General features: G+C 39.3%; 1 protein-coding gene across 5 annotated transcripts in view; it reads right to left on the reverse strand.

The window, feature by feature from the left end:
- Nucleotides 1–17,896, reverse strand: part of IL6ST (interleukin 6 cytokine family signal transducer) — a 2,713,809-nt gene that overhangs the window by 442,479 nt on the left and 2,253,434 nt on the right. For all 5 annotated transcript variants that reach the window (XM_044063784.1, XM_044063780.1, XM_044063781.1 and 2 more), the window contains one exon: nucleotides 8,570–8,752. In XM_044063784.1, coding sequence (XP_043919719.1) covers nucleotides 8,570–8,752 — 183 coding nt within the window. The remainder of the gene's footprint in view (nucleotides 1–8,569; nucleotides 8,753–17,896) is intronic.

The following is a 17,896-nucleotide window of genomic DNA, read 5'->3' on the forward strand; positions in this document are numbered from 1 at the left end:
CTCCCACCCACAATTACCTCCATACCATCATGCATCCACTTCAAAACTTTACTAAAAGCACACCTAAAAACATGCTGGCTATGCCCTTGCAACTCCCACTCTAATATCACCCACCCCATCCAACCACTACCTTTCTTTCCACTCCACTAACTACCTTGATTATAGCAAACTCAGATGCTCATAAGCCTAGTACTTATTATACAGCAGGAACTTCTTATTGTAACATTTGTTAATGTCTGTTATGTACTTCACAGATAGATTCTAGTTGTCTACTGATGTACTATGTTCTTCATCTGTAAATATGTTGCAAGCAATTGCTATGTAAATTGTTAATCGCTATGTAATCCAATGTAACTAATGTCTGTTTGTTTTAAATGTGGAGCTGTTCTCCCCGGGCCTCCACTGAAAATGGACCTACGTCCAGTCGGACACTCCCGGTCAACAAATATAAATAAATAAATAAATAAATAAATAAATACATTTTGGGAAAACTTGGCTAGGCTTAGAAAGTCCCCACCGGTTGTTAGCCTACTAACAGTCTATGAATCTATGAATCTTTAAACAGCTATTCAAATGAACTGATAAAACTGCAAAAATCAGAAAATGAAATGACGAATAGGCTGGCTAAGCATGAGAACACAAGAAGAGCTGTTCCAAAAAAATTGGTACCGTTAGAGGACACAGCATGCAGGGAAAACATGAGATTTTCTGCAGTACCAGGGATACTGGAAGGAACAGACTGTATTAATTTACAAAATACAAAAAAGTAACTGGACTGGTATTCCACAGTAGCATTTGTTAAATGAAACAGATTTCAGGAGGAATATTAAGCAGATTATTAGGGACAAAAGAAAAGGGAAGTACTTATACTAATTGCTAGAGGAGCTACAATAGTGATAGAAGAGGGAAAAAGATAATAATTCTAGATTTGTGGTAGTAAGAGGCTACTAGCAAGGGAGGAGGATTATGCTGGCATGTATTTGTATCCCACCTAACACTGCTATTATGGAGAGTAAGAAAATTTGGGGAGAAATAATTAGTTTTCAGCAGGGAATATTACTTACAGATATGGAGTGGAATTTGACTTGCAACAGTAAGGATGTATCTGACGGACCTAGAATGGAAAATATATCAAAAGAGAGTACATTTCTAAAGAAACTTATGAAAACATTTGGTATGGAAAAAGTACAGTTTTGTACCTACCATAAATGTAGATGTTCGCGTGTATACAATGCTGCAGTCATTACACTTGGGTTATCCTGCCGTCAGGCGGTCCCTCAGTCGGCCTGAGTTCCAAAGTCTTGGTCCGGCGTCAGTTGCTGTCGCCTCTTCCCTGACATCAGTGCGACAGGGGTATATAAGATGCAGCCGAAGCCATTTTCTTCAGTTTTTCTTGCCCCAGATGTCAGGTGCCCCCAAAAAGGTAGGCAATGCAAATTGCTAATAAAACATACATATGAAAAGCAATTCTAAAAATTTCAATTACCAGCAAATACTCCCCACAGGTAGTAAAGGGTAGAATAGTTAGGTATGTACCAGCAAGTAAGAGGGGAAGGAGGGAGGGTAACCTGGATTGCAGCAGTGTATACACTCGAACATCTACATTTATGGTAGGTACAAAACTGTACTATGTTCATCGTGTTACACTGCTGCAGTCATTACACTTGGGTAGAATCCCAAAGCTGAGGTAGGGTGGATGGTTCTATAAGGCATTAGGGGTGACTATAAGTCTCTGCAGCACAGCAGTGGCAAAGCCAGCTCTGGATTTAGAGTAAAGAGGCAGATGGTAATGCTTGGTAAAGGTATGTACAGAACTCCAAGTTGCTGCTTCCAAAATGTCCTTGGTAGGCACTCCTCTGAGGTAGGCAGTTGAAGTGGCTGTTGCCCTGGTAGAATGAGACCTAATGCTGTTAGGTACAGTTTTCCCATGGTGTGTATAGCAGAAACGTATACAGTGCCCTATCCATTTTGAAATGGTCTGTTTTGAAATGGCTTTTCCCTGTGCTCCTGCAGCATATGCTACAAACAATTGCTCAGTTTTCCTGAAAGCTTTGGTTTTGTCCAAGTAGAAGCGTAACTGCCTGTGTATGTCCAAAGAATGCAGAAGTCTCTCCCCTTTATTCTGTGGGTTTGGATAAAAAGTTGGCAAGTGAATAGTTTGGTTTAGAGCCACACTTGATACCACCTTTAGCATAAAAGTAGGGTTTGTTCTTAAAGACACCCTGTCTTGGTGAAAAATGATGAAAGGTTCCACTGCCATTAGTGCCTGTAATTCTGAAACTCTTTGTGCTGAGGCTATAGCCAGTAACAGTGCCGTTTTCCAAGAGACATATTTTAAATCTGCTGAGTTAGCTGGCTCAGAAGGAGGTAAAGTTAATTTTTCCAACACGAAGTTGAGGTCCCAAGTTGAAGTTGGTGCTCTACGAGGCGGTCTTATGTTTTTAGCCCCTCTGAGGTACTGTTTTAGCAGAGGATTAGAAAAAATAGGTGGGTCCGTGTTGTAATGAGCAGAGATGGCAGAGGCGTGGATCTTGATGGATTAAAAGGAGAGGCCTTTGTCCAGCATCAGAGTTAAATATTGTAGTATCTGAGGAATATTTGGGACAATAGGGTCAAGGCTGTGAGCCTGGTTCCAGGCACAGAATCTCTTCCATTTATCCAAATAGGCTTTCCTGGTGCTAGGCCTTCTGGCCTCCAAAATGACATCCATAACAGCTTTGGAGAGAGGCACTGCTTGCTTGACTAAGGAATCTGCCATGCAGCCAGGTTTAGAGTCTTTAGCTGGCTGTAAAGTATCTGATTATTGTGCTGAGTCAGAAGATGTGGGATTTGAGGCAAAATCCAGGGTTGACCTTGTGCTAAGTTCTTTAAGATTGGGTACCAGTGCTGGTGTGGCCAGTCTGGTGCAATCAGGATCATCTTTGGCTTTTCTTGCCTGGCTTTTATGAGTACCTTTGGAAGGAGAGGTAGTGGTGGGAAAGCATATACTTGTAGGTTTGTCCAGCTGAATGAGAGGGCATCCACTTTCCATGCTTGTGGGTGGTAAGTCCTTGTGCAGAATTTATGTAGCTGGCAGTTCATTGGGGATGCAAACATATCTATGACCGGGCTCCACCATTTTTGTGTTATCATTCTGAGTATTTGTGGATGTAATTTCCACTCGTGCGGATCCATGATGTTTCTGCTTAAGTCATCTGCCAGTGTGTTTTTCCCTCCTGGCAGGAATTGTGCTTGCAGATGAACTTGATAGGTTATAGCTGTGTTCCACAAGGTCATAGCTTGTCTGCAGAGGGGATAAGAATGAGTGCCCCCTTGCTTGTTTATGTACCACATAACTGTGGTGTTGTCTGTCTTTAGTAGCAGTTGTCCTGGATGCAGGAGGTCCTTGAAAGCTATAAGGGCATTTTGTACAGCTAGCATATCTTTTTGATTGATGTGAAGATGCCTTTGTTCTGTGAGCCACTTGCCCTGAATAAATTTTCCTGCCATGTGTGCTCCCCAGGCGTAATCCGATGCATCTGTTGTCAGTGTTTGCCTGGCTGTGGGTTGAATGAAAGGCTGTCCCTTGTTGAGGTGACATGCTTGAGCCCACCATCAAAACTCCTGTTGAAGGCAAGGAATTAGTGGTATTACTGTTTCCAAACTTTGACAGTGCTGAGACCAGACACTCTTTAGGTACCATTGTAGTTTCCTCATATGCAGTCTGGCATATGGAATTAGTAGTATGCATGATGCCATGTAACCCAAGGCCTGCAGAATTTTTCTTGCAGGGAGTTGGGTCTTTGTTGCCATCAATTGAAAATATCGAGTCAGTTGTCCTTGCTTGTCTGGCGTGAGATAAGCCATCTGGGCCGTTGTATTCAAGCTGGCACCCAGAAATATTATCTCTTGTGAGGGTACTAGTTTTGACTTCTTTTCGTTTACTGTGTACCCTAGGCAACTTAATAACTTTTTTACAAACGCCAGATGCTTTAGAAGAATGTCCTTGCTCTCTCTGCTTGAATCAGACAGTCGTCCAGGTACGGATAAATTTGAATTCCTTTCTGCCTGCAAAATGCAATTACTGGTGCCAGGCACTTTGTGAAGACCCTGGGGGCAGTAGATAAGCCAAAGAGCAGTGCAGAGAATTGGTAGTGCATTGAACCAGCTATGAATCTGAGGTATCTTCTGCAGTTTTGTCTGATAGGGACATGCAGGTATGCCTCCTTGAGGTCCAAAGTTACGAGCCAAGCTTTCTTGCCCAGCATAGGAAGAAGCTGCTGTAGTGTCAACATTTTGAATTTTGGGACATCCAGGAAAGTGTTTAGAGAAGAAAGATCCAAAATGGGCCTCCAGGCTTTGTCCTTTCTGGGAACCAGAAAGAGTCTTGAGTAAAATCCTTGTCCTTGCTCCTGTGTTGGTACCTTTTGAATAGCTCTCATGTCCATGAGTGCTGTAATTTGTCTTTGAACCTCTGCCCATTGATTTGGTGGCAGATTTGGCATTCCTTTTAGCCTTGGCAGAGTGTGAAAGTGGAACCTGTAACCTTGAGATACAATGTTGAGAACTCATTTGTCTTTGGTGATCATATGCCAGTTGTGACAGAAAAGTGCCAGTTTTCCTCCCAAGGGGGCTGCCAAGAGAGAACTGTTTGGCAGCTGTAGTGGGAAGTAATTGGGGCTGTTTTTGGTAAGGTTGAGGCCTGTCTTTCCCTTCTTTCTGGGTTGCTGCACCCATTGTCGAGGCCTGTAAGGACCTTGTGATTGACCTCTACCTCTTGGATGTCTGTATCTGCCCCTTTGAGGTCTGTCTGTAACTGGAAGGGACCAATTCTTTGTTGGCCAATTTCTGCTAAATTGAGGAGGCTGAACCTGTAAGAAATCCTTCACGGTTTGCATAGATTTTGCCTTATCCTCCATTTTCTTTAATACCTCTTCTGCCTTAACTCCAAATAAAACATCCTGCTGCAAAGGTGCATCCAATAATTTTGCTTTAACATGATCTGGTAACATCTGTTCTTTTAACCAAGCATGTCTTCTAATGACAGAACCTGTAACTGCTACTCTACAGGAGGCCTCTAATGAATCAAAACCACATTGAAAAGTATGTTTTCCCACTTGTTCAGCTGCATGCAATAAATCCTGCATTTCTTTACAATTAGGAGGATCTGAATTTGGAAGCATTTTTTCTTTCAACTGAGACATCAAATATTGCTGATATTTTAGCATGTGAAACTGGCAATTTAAGGCCCTCATTGCTAAAGTTGCATATGTATATACTTTCTTCCCCCATCTGTCTAATGCTCTGGAATCTCTGTCAGAGGGGACTGGGTTCTTTGCTGAGGAGGCCTTTACCCCTTTGGGGCCCTGAGAAATAGTTTCAGGGTCAGCAGCAGGGCTTTTATAAAGAAATTTGTGAGAGTCAGGGACTCTGTAGAATCTGTCTGGCTTAACTGGAGCAGGAGGTAAAGAATCAGGATTTAAACTGGATTCAGTGTACACATCATCCACAATATCTAACACTGGAGGAATAGCAAGGGGTCTGTGTTGAGGTAATAAAAGGAAATCTCTGAGCCTTTTCTTGGACTCTGAATAATCCTGGCCCTCCCAATGGAAATGCTCCCTCATGGTATGCAAAGTTTCCCCAAAGGAGTAGTCCTCTGGCGGAGAGGCTGAAGGAATGGATTCCTCAGCATCAGAATCCTCATAGGGGGGTAAGAAGTATCCTAGGTCTGAGGATGAATCTGAAGAGATGGATACCTGGTCGGATGAGTCATAGTCTGCATCCTGTCTAGGCCTTTTATCAGGAGGGGGATGGGACCCCCTGATCATTGAGATTAGGTCTTCGGCCATTTTGAGCATTTGTTTCTTAGGCATGGAGGCCTGTCCTGGTGAATGTTGAATTTGTTTTTTTTGTTTTTAAAGGAGTTTTAGACTTAGCAGAAGATTTAATGGTTAACAGAGTAGGTCTGAATACACCCTCTGAAACTATGGGTTGCTCAGCTACTCTGGATCTCTCTGAAGGGTTAGTCTCGGTAAGCTGTAAATCTGGTGCGTCCGAAGGCCCAGCCATCTACACGTGGGAGTCGGGGGTGGCCTGAAGTTCTAAAGTAATGGTCGTCAGGGGCTGCGAAGGCACCTCGCTGAATACCGGAGAACTGGCGACTGCTCTAGAAGAGGCTTCGTCGTCAGTTTTGGGCCTCGGATGACTGTCCTTGTCTTTGCGTTTTTTGTGTATTCCGGTCGTCGGTAGTTCCGACGGCATGGTATAATTGAATTTTCTGCCAAAATAATGTCGGGCAAAATCAAACCGACGTTTAATAGTGCACTTGTTAAACCTAGCACAAAACCGACAACCTGTGACGTCGTGGTCTGGGCCTAGGCATGGGATACAATAAGAAAAGAAATCCTTATGAGGTATTTGCTTCCCACAAGAAATACAGTTATTAACTTTTACTGACATTGGTCTGAGGCAAGAAAAAGTTTCCCCAACGGGGTACTTAGCTTTGTAGAAGACTTCGGTTCTGGATTCGGAATGAAAATCTCAGTAGTCGGGTGACCGGCACTTGCGAACTGCTTTTGCTTCGGGCACTGCGCGGCAAGAAAGACTGAAGAAAATGACGTCGGCTGCATCTTATATACCCCTGTCACACTGACGTCAGGGAAGAGACAACAGCAATCGACGCCGGACCAAGACTTTGGAACTCAGGCCGACTGAGGGACCGCCTGACGGCAGGATAGCCCAAGTGTAATGACTGCAGCAGTGTAACACGATGAACATCAGGAATTAAGGAGTGGGAACTTGAAGAGAATTTGCATATTATTCCCCTAGGTACAATAAGTGGGCTAGACTAGACAGAAATTATATTTCACAGGAACATGTGTGGCTAACTGGAGCTTTGGCAGACATCCAACAATCATGCAACAAAAACAACTAAGATAAAAATGCAGGGTAGTGAAGGAAAAATGAGACTCTGCCAGTGCCTGTTAAAAAGAGAGGAATTTAAGAAATGGGTAGTGGAAATTATCCGAACATTGTTAAGGAAGACAGAATTTCTTCAGAAGTTTTGGGTAGTGAGTGAGATAAAATGAAAGATGGGTTTAAAATACAGTAGAAATAAAAGAAAAGGAGATAATGGTTAAGAAGTAATATGAATTATTTAGAGGGACCAACAAAGGTAAAGTGTTGCCTCCCCTCCACAAAAACACACTGATTCATATCTATCAATTCTGGCAACAGCTTTACCATTCTTTTAGCCATTATAGACATACACACTTTATAATCATGGTTTAAAACTGAAATGGGCTTATGCGAAGCGGGATATGATGGGTTTTTACTGTCTTTAGGTACTACAGCCACCACAGTTTTCCCGGATGTTAATGCTTCTCCTTTTAAAACATTGTTAAACAAAACTCTCCAGATCTTTATCACTTTCTACCCTCCTAGCTTCCAAATTTCCATAAGAATACCATCTATTCCTGGAGATTTTCCTGCAGATTGATTATACATCACATTTTTATCTCATCTCCTCCTACCTTAACTGTTAATTGTTGAGCCTCATCTGCCTCTAACCATGGCATATTTAAGTCTTCCACAAATATTTCCATTTGTGCTTTTTTCTTGAGTTCCCCACTTCTATGCTATCTCTAATATCTCTACAGGATCTCTGATTGTTTTTCTTGTTACAGCCTCCCTAAGTTTGTCTACAATGCTTTCTACTTTCTGTTGCCTAAGTCTTTGTGCCAAAAAATTCTGTGCTCTGGAGTTATAGAAAAATTGGTTAACAGCAATCTTTCTGAACTCATGCACATTATCCAGGTACTCACTTATTTTTTCTTTAGCACTCTGCAATTGTGCTCTTCTTGTTATGTGAGATTCCTCTTATTCTGTAATACTTTAACCTTTGTCAGCCCCCTAAATAATTTGTGTTACTTAATCATATCTCTTTTTCTTTTATTTCTACTCTATTTTTAAACTCAACTTTTATTTTATCCCCCACACTAGCTATAACGTCTGGAGAACTTTCTATCTTTCCTAATAACTCCCAAGTAATTTCCACTACCCATTTTTAAATTCCTCTCTTTTAACAGGAAGGTGGGGAAGCACCAGTGTCTCATCTTTATTTCGTTACTCTGCACTTTTATCTTAGTAGTTATTGGTGCATGATCTGAAATAGTTACTGGATATGTATCAAAGTTATACAGCCAATGTTCCTGATTTTGCTTAAAGCTGCTTCACTCACAGATAAGATGATCAACATAGGGAACAGAAGCTATGGAATCATAACTTTGAAAACATGCTTCTGACCCTCCCTGCCTTTCAAGCACAATGTAAAGAAAACTACATGGAAAACAGAAAACACTGAAATACCATTACTCGTTACAATTAACTAGTAGTTTATGGTTGCACATTTTTACATGAGACTGAAACAGCAGTCACCATTAGAACATCATCTACATAAAAAAATACTGTAATAATAATTAACAAATATCACTACTTTATTTTTAAGGACAACATTTCTGAACCCAGACTGCAATATTGACATGTATTTGACTACTGGTCTGTAGAATATGCTTCAAAACATGCTTACCTCTCAGAGCTACACTTCCAGTTGTGCTTTCTTCCTGTTGCCATGAAGTAATGCAGGGTTCCCTTTCAGATTCTACACACCACTCAAGGATGTAGGCATTTACTAGTAAATGGGAAGCCTTCCATTCTACCCACAGCTGGCCATTTTTAGGAAATGCTTTGAGGCTTTGCACTGGAGGCAGGTCTGAAATGAAAACAAGTCAGTTTGACTAAATCCACAGTATACTACTAGACATTTTCTATGCGCCTTGTTAGAAAGTGAATTATTGTTGCCAGGAGCTAACAAGGAAGGGAGAGGGACAACATGACAATATTATTTTTCCAAAGAAAAGATAGTACCTTATACAATTTTGGCTCCTAGCCATGGCTGGTAGTGAGGAAGCTGAGAACAACTCCACTGGAGGAAAGAAAAGTGACATCAACTGTTAACCTAGATATGGCGACATACAAAGGAATGTTTTAAGGCAGAACTCCACGGTATAGTTGATTGCCTCTTGCACCTCATAAAGTTCATTTCCATATAGTACCAGAGTCAAAGAGCAGAAAAGAACTCATAAGCCAGAGGAAAGCAGAGATGGCTCTCCAAAGGTTGATGAAATGTGACAAAGAATTAACCAAAAGAGCAAGCATTTATCAGAGCTGAATGGGTTCATCTTGCAACTCACATACACAGGGATGCTGAAATATTTGACTGCAAGTGTTTGTGGCCATACCTTTAAAACAATGATCAGATTTATAGAGTGCTATACAAATATATTAACATCCAGCTCCACTGTTGTACAGAATTTTGCTATGAGAAATAAAGTAAAATCCAGCTCCACTGGTATATAAGGATAAAACCTTGATTATGACCTAGGTGACGCCAGTATGACTAGCTACCCAGACGCTATTAGAGGAATAATGAGGATTGAGCCTGTTCACCCGTCTTTGGGGGAAGGGACATGTTGTAATATGCATATTTTCCACTGTACAATCATCAATGGAGACTGTGAATCATACAGAGGTTGCTGTCTGCAAGGAGGAGCAGGTAATTAATCATGTGGAGGTGTGATGATTGCAAAGGCTCACTGCACACCTGCTTTGTGAGTCAGGGCTGGGAAGAAAAACAAAGATCTTTCTCAGAATGAAGGTGTCACTCCCAGTATGTTTGCCTCTCATCCTCAGGGAACAGAGGGGTCCATCTGTCCTGAGGCTAGGAGACTAAGTCTGATGGTCATAGGAAGACTGGAAAAGACTGAGCTTGAAAATGGTCCAGTAAGATCAGTACGCTACCCTGGGCAATAAATACAAATAAATAAATATTAGAATTCCTTTGGGAAAACATGAAGACTGCCACGGTCAAAAAGCCACATTCACACACTATAATGCTCACTCGTAACATTATTCTCAATATTTTAAATTCCATTATTTGTATCAAGCTTCTTTTATATATCCACTTTGTGAATGAACATGTTAAAACATTAACCTGAAAAAGTGACATCAAGAAAAGAATACGCATTTTATTTTTGGTGTACGTTTAAAAAATGCACAGACAATATTCATAGCACTTTGAAGACATGCTCATGCTGTTTAAATCCACATTCAAAAATAAAACCACAAAATGAAAAGAATTCTCATTACTGTGAAATTACAAAATATAATGTAATATTTCAAGTAGTCTTCCATTAACCCACCTTTAAATAAAACAAAACTCTAGACTTTCAATACTTGCCAAGAACAGTTCATTCCATACAACTAAAGTCAGGAGGAGTAAATACATATCAGTCATAATGTATCTGATTTAATTTGCAGCATTTCTAAAAATACTGTCATAATTCTGGAAATCTATGCCAGAGGCAGAGATAGCACATCTGCAGTGTTGGCCAATGGGTTTTTGATACTGGCCGTGCTGCTTGCCTGACTGCCAGGTAAGTTGTGCCGAGGCAAGGAGGAATTATCACAGTATGCAGCAGCCTGCTCTCCTCTACCATAGTGGCGATGTAGATGGATTGGTCTTTTGCTCCGTTAGTCCTCCAGTGCAGATAAAATAACTTGCTACAGCAAATAAACAGTCTAGAGAAGTGAAAGAAGATGCCCATACTAGGACACGTAATAAAGTGGGTGCACATTTCCTGAAATGCTGCTGCTTCACATCATGCAGTAGGGGTGCAGGCTGGGGAGATTACTGAATACATCATAAAATAAAAAAAGGTGTCCCTGCAGTGTGACCACCTTTAAGTTCTGTTGCACATATATAGTCTCCAAACAGAATAAAAAAGAATGAGTGAGCAGTACTCTGACCCCTGTTGCCAGAGGGCAATGAAATAGGGCAACAAAAAAATATTTAAAATGCAGTAAAGAACAGAAAAAAAACAGGAAGTCGCACAAACAAAACATTTATCGTATATTTCATCCCTCAGTTTTATGAGACTTCATAATTTTATTTTACAATAAAAATTATTTTTGTTCATGTTACTTTCTACTTCGATTTTTTGTTTGTTTTGTCTTTTATATTTACACTGCACTGTAATTAGAGTCTCAAAGTAAAGAAAATTAATTTATGAAACTGAGTATGTCATTTAAAATATGATGATAAAGTTTTCAAAAGTTTACATCAAATACTAAAGACAGTCTGAAATTCATAGTCAAGTTCTGTACTACATAAGTGTTTGTGAGGTGAGCAGCCATGTGTAGGGTGGGAAAGATTCACAGAACATGCTGCGTAGCAAGCAGTGGTACACATTATGCTATTTATGCAAGTGATTGTGCAATGATATGCACATGAGGGTGCATACTCAAATGAGGTATAAATGATATGAACATGAATATAAAGAAAACAATGATGTTTATTGTGACAGCAGGGAAATACTGCCAGTCCAGCTATCTGGAATTTTGTAAATAATTATATGTCACTTGAAAATATTAACATGATTTATATAGATATGTGACACTGCCAGCCCAGCTATCTGGAATTTTGTAAATCATATGTTATTTGTGAACAGCAATATGATTTATATGCTTGTCTTACAAATGTAAGAGAACTGTATGTTATGTACTGAGCTTCAAGAATGCAACCACAGTGTACCGTACTGGAAAAGAACATAAATGTATATAAACTATATACCTGTGCAAATGTATGTTTTAATAGTAGAAGCTGGAACATACAAAGCTAACTTGCAAAACTTCAAGAAAATAAGTTGGAATCAAAGAGTTTTACAATTGTGTTTCATTGCAGCAAGCAGATGCAATGTCTGGAGCTAGATGTTTTTCTAATAAAACTCTGGTAGTATCTCTTAACATGGGAACTGAAGGCAGGTGACAAAGACTGATGTCATCCATGCTAACCCAGCAGTAATGTGAGATATTAATTTAAGAACACTCTCAGAGAGGGAGAGAGTACATTTTGTATCTTGTCTTGGACCTAGCAAGAACATCCACTCATCTGCATTTGCCTTGCTCTGTAAGTAAGTTATTTAGGGACTTCCTCAGAATGTTTTAAATTAATCAATCAGCCACTTATATACAGCTTTAGGCGCAAAAATTACAAAATTCCTTCATTTAAAAAATATGCACTGAAATTTTTACATAAACAATACATTTGATTTTTGAGGAGCACTCTGCATAATGTGCTCTACATAATATCCTATACACAACTTTTCATGCATTACTTGTGCAACAAAACTAATCTAAATGTGTTGTATTAACTCATATATTAATAGAACTTTTGTGTAAAATTACGCTTTTTACAATACTTAGTGAAGTTAAAAGTCAAAATATATTCAACACAAGACATTTATTTAAGTATGCATTATCTATCTCAACTCCCGTAATCGCATTTAAAGTCCTTCCAAAAGCATATATTAACTCCTTTAATGAGCCCGGCACTGTGTCCTTAGAATTTGATTCAGACCCAATTGCCTGACTCATATTATTAAAGCATACAGCTTTCTGTAAAAAATCATCTAATTGTGCAGTATGCTGTCCCAAATTGCTTTTGACTAAATGAATAGAAGGGACACTCGCTCTAGGACTAGAGCTGTGTCTAACAGTACCTTTGCCTTCCATAGATCCGTTGTTAACGGCTGATGTACAAGTTCTAGCCGCCATAAACCGCTTAGGTTTAGTCCCAGTACGTCGAGACTCATCTTCCAAATTGTACAGAGAAAAATCAAAAGTAAATTATTTCTCTGAAAACCGACTGTTTTCATTACCAGTTCTGTGCAAGTCCACAGTCTCCAAAGCTGTGGAGGCGCCTGTTCGAATTCTTTGACCATTAGGTAATATTTGGATACGTTTATATCAAGTACAAGTAATGGATTTAAGTCTCGTATTCACAAGAAAAGTACTTTCTCCAATAATTATTTGGAATTTTCTAGTAATCATCCTCAAAAAATGAAGAATAATATATTTAAAGGACAGTGTATACGAACAGCAAGGATGACATCCTCACATTCAGAAATGCTTGAAGAGATTGATTTTATAAAAGCACTATTTAGGTCCAGGGGGTACCCTTTAGAATTACTGAATGACATAAAAAAGTATGTAATAAATGAATGGGGGAAGAAATACCCACCAGACTTAGGAAATGAACAAGCAACAAGTTCTATGGTTGTTAATAATGCAGTAGAAAAATACAAGATGGCATGTATTTTCGAATATAAACCTCAAGTAAAGCAAATAAAAGATATATTAAATAAATATTGGAATATTCTCACTGTTGACAATGAGATAAAAAATATAGTAGGAGAGACCCTTTTATTTGTTTATAAAATGGGAATGAATGTAAAAGTGATTTTAGAGAGGAGTAATAAGATTAGGAATATTAACAAACAGAGAAGGGGTACAAGAAAATGTGGAAGCTGTAGACAGTGTCAAGCCATACTGGAAATTGAGGCTATTACTTTGGAAAATATAAATAAGACCAAGGTAACTTTTCAGTATGGTAATTGTAACACCAGGAACATCATATATATGGCTAAATGCATGACCTGTCCAAGCTTTTACATATGGGAAAACAGAAAGAATGTTCAAAAAGAGAATTTACGATCATGTATATGCCATAAGGAAAAAAGATAGTACTAATGCACTATCCAGGCATATAGTCAAACATGGGGAAAGTCATGACTTCAGATTTGCTATATTAGAACAACTTAAGCAGGGACAAAGAGGGGGTAACTATAAAGCCATCTTAGGAGAGAAGGAAGTGAGATGGCAGATTTTAACAACGCCTCAACTGCACCTGGATTAAATGACTATATAACTATAAAACCCATGTTACAGAGGTACACTTAGTGACTGCATTGTAATACTACTTATAGAAACATAGCATCAAAAAACCAACACACATTACACACAGAGTTGATATTTTTGAATTAGACACATACAAGTATTTGTGTTTGTATTATATTCTTAATGTATTTATGATTTTATATTTATTTTTTATTTTTTGCCTTTTCAATAGTGTATGTAACAGCTAATACAAGTATCTCCAACTAATATCAACTAAGACAGATAAGACTATTATTATAATGATGATTGTGGTAATTAACATAATTACAATTCTGACTTTTAACTTCACTGCTAAGTATTGTAAAAAGCATAATTTTACACAAACGTTCTATTAATATATGAGTTAATACAACACATTTAGACTAGTTTTGTTGCACAAGTAATGCTTGAAAAGTTGTGTATAGGATATTATGTAGAGCACATTATGCAGAGTGCTCCTCACAAATCAAATGTATTGTTTATGTAAAAATTTCAGTGCATATTTTTTTAAATGAAGGAATTTTGTAATTTTGGCACCTAAAGCTGTATATAAGTGGCTGATTGATTAATTTAAAATATTCTGAGGAAGTCCACATTATAGTGGATTAAAGTGCTAAATCTGAAGCATTTGTTTTATTGTTTCTTTTATATTAAATCAGTGGTATTATAGCTTGCTGGCTTCGGATTTCTTCAAAGGTATCCAGCATCTTTAGCGTTTACTTGTTATTCAATTCTCTAGTTGCTGACACGCTATTGTGAAGTTTTACTTTTAAGTTATTTAGGGCACAGTATCTCTTAGATATAGCAAGGAATATAGTAAAAATTAGTTTAGATGTTTTCTGTATTTGTTTAAGACTGTTCTACAATGTTGTTTTAAAATATTCCCTCTGATTCTGAACTCTGTAGTTACTGTGTTGTTTGTCTTGTTCTTTTATTATTTATTAGTAAATATATTTAAACCTTTTAATTGTGGCTGGTTTGTTTAGAGATATTTAAGCTCTTAAGAGTACTTGCATATGGATTTCGTGACAATGTACAGGCCAATCCTAAACAGCCTTGAAAGTCTTTGGTCACACTTACCATTTGGATTAATAGTAACATTACACAGTAAGGTTGGGCACCCTTTGGTAAGGGCCTTAAAAGTAGTTGATAAGTAGTGTCTGGTGGCAGCTGATACTACCTTATAGTCTGGGCAGATGGGGGACATAGCTAGTAAACCTGTGCCAGCCCATCCCATTTGTGTGTTTGTGTATAAATCAAATCTCAAAGTGTGTGTGTGTGTGTGTGTGTGTGTGTGTGTGTGTGTGTGTGTGTGTGTCAGCTACTTGGGCAGGGACACAAAGCACTGGTTGGACAGAGAGGATGCTGGAGGTTATGGCTTGGCCACTCGGCTGAGATCTCAACCCTATAGCTGTGCCAGTGTGGAGTCTTATTGGGGATCTGGAGAAAGAGGGAGAAACCAGCCCCAGACTGACTGTGACCTCTGTGTGGTCTTAAGGGAAATTGTACTTTACTGTGTGTTTACTTCTCATTCTCCCAATGTGTACGTCCCTCACTGGTGCTAGTGGTGAGGATTGAGGTTCCATGATTACTGGGCCAGTGCAGGGGCATCACATTTATCATACTGATCACTGCTGTAGTAGCCTTAGTAATATGGGTTAAATCCTACCAAGGATACAACAGCCGGACAGCTTTCAAACCATCAGTGCACCATCCACTCACCCAAACTGTCAAGCAGCTCAAGCTGAGCTGGCAAAACGACAACTTCTGGGAGCAAAGCCCTGTAGGGTTTTAATGCAAAGAGTATGATCTTCTGAGGATCAACTGTTGGCTTGTGCTTTCCTTTGCTGGGCAGGTAAGTTCCGTTTGGGAAAAACACTTATACTTTCTTAATCTTGTTGAAGATTTATTACTTTCCTTTTGAGCAAAGTTACTTTAAAGCTACTAGTGTTGTGTTTTAACAGTCTCAAGACTTTAACATACTTTTAAATGGAGAACTCATTTGTTCTGTCAGTTTAAAAGTAGTCTGAAGTAACTGAAAACATTTATGTGAAGAAATTGTGTTTATTTTTCTTTTGTGGGGCTGAAATACTGTTTTACGGTGCTTTTTACTGCATTTTTTTCTGTTAAAAAGTAACTTTTGTGGACTGGTAGTGTTTAGTTTTCAATGGGAAAGAGGCACCATTTTTGGCTTGACCATGGACCAGACTACCTGACCCCTAGTTTGTCCTTCTAGCCACAAAAAGAAAAGGTTAAGCAAAAACAACCTTCACCACCACAGCAGGCTAGCAATTTTCCTCAGCCGCAGGTGGGTGACTCTGCTGGGGCCATCTGTTGTACCTCAGACCACTCATCTTTTATCACGGATCCCTCACCTAGACCCACTATGGACTGGGGGTTCACCATGTCCACTGTGGCTGTTTTGTTTAGGTCCCCTCAGTGGACAAGGGAAAGCGAGTCTTGTCCATCCTGGAACAGGGAATAGGGAAGGTTTCCTGTTATGTCAGAATTCTGTGTCCATCCCAGGGAAGCAGCTGTTCCCATTAGTAACATAGTTGGCCCCATTTTTCCTGTCAAAAGGAAACAGAAAACCAAGCATGTATCTAATCCTCCTCAAATTTCTTTGGATGGGAGTAGATTACTGGGTCTGGCTCAGAGTTTAATTCAGGCTATTAAGCCTAAGTAATTTCTGACAAAAGAAAAGTGATTCCTCTTTTCCTGAAGAGATTCAAAATTTTGAATCTGAACAGGAAGATGCAGGGATTGATACAGGGTTTTTTTCCCTCAGATTTCTGATTCAGACTCAGGTGAGAGCTTAGTGTCTGTTTCTCCCTCTTTAAGACTACTGCAATATACCAGTGTTTTCAGTGGAAGAACACTAAGGTTTCTCGGTCCCCCAGAAAATACTCTTAAGTTGTTACAGAAGGATTTTCCAGAACTGACACCTATTCCTTCTGATCTGGTCCTTTAGAGGATGTAAGTGTTACTGTCTGCAATTTTCTTAACAGTTAGCCAGCTGCCCCTAAAAAGGCAGATAGGATCTATAAAGTTCTTCAGTCTTTTAAATTTTTATATACTATTTCCAAACTGACCCAGCAACTATAACTTTAGTTGATTCCACTGCTTCTAAGCACTTAATTAAATCCAGTCTTATTCTTTCTGAGAAAGATGGTAAAATTATTGATAGGTATGAGGAAAAACTGTATACTGCAGCTCTGATTTTTCAGAATTTCGAACTGTCAAGTTCACATGTTAAAGGTTGTTCTGATAAATTGTGAAAGTATGAGGAATGTTTTATGGATAGTTTCTGCTTGTTAGGAAAAATCTGCTTTAAATAACTTAGCTTCTTTTACTGCACAGGTCACTACTCATTGTTTGTAGTGTGTGTGTGATGTTGTTGATACTTCTGCCAGGGCTATGGCCACTGATACTATTTTGAGGAAGTTTGCATGGCTGTACTCTCAGAACCTCCCAGATGATGTAAAATGAGGTTTAAAATTCTTCCTTGGCTAGAGATTAGTGTTTGGACCGCTCTGCTGCAGTGGTGATCAAAAGTGTAATGAAAGGGGCAAGCTGATTCAGGGAATTTCCAAATTCCTTTTCCAAATTGTCCAAGGGATTTTCCCTTTCCTCATCCAGTTTTGACAAAAAAACAGAATAAACAGTTTCAACAAAATTCAGGTAAACAATCATTTCAGAAAAAATTGGCAAGGAGGTACCAAAAAGAAGTCTGAAACCTCCCAAAGCCAAGGACAGTCCAACAAGTTTGAATGACTGCTAGGATCATAGGAAGTTACTAGGCTAATGGCCCTGGGGCCCTTACAAGCCTAGCCAAGAGTTTATCCCCAAAAAAGAAACCTCAGTCAGCACCTGTTTCCCCTGTCAATGACAGAACACAGGTGGAATACCTGGGACAAATTTGTGGTTTCCCATCCACTCATCAAGGTTGCACCTGAAGAGGGTCAGTATCGTACTCTGTTAGACGTGTACGGGAAGTCTCTTCCAGAGACAGGGCAGCCTCTGGGAGACAAACCTGTCTCTCCATCAGGTTTTGTTAATGTCGTGTATTAGTTTTAGGTCT

The sequence above is a fragment of the Protopterus annectens genome, chromosome 2.part2 (assembly GCF_019279795.1).
Source record: "Protopterus annectens isolate FY-2018-M chromosome 2.part2, PAN1.0, whole genome shotgun sequence".
Taxonomy (NCBI): Eukaryota; Metazoa; Chordata; order Ceratodontiformes; family Protopteridae; genus Protopterus; species Protopterus annectens.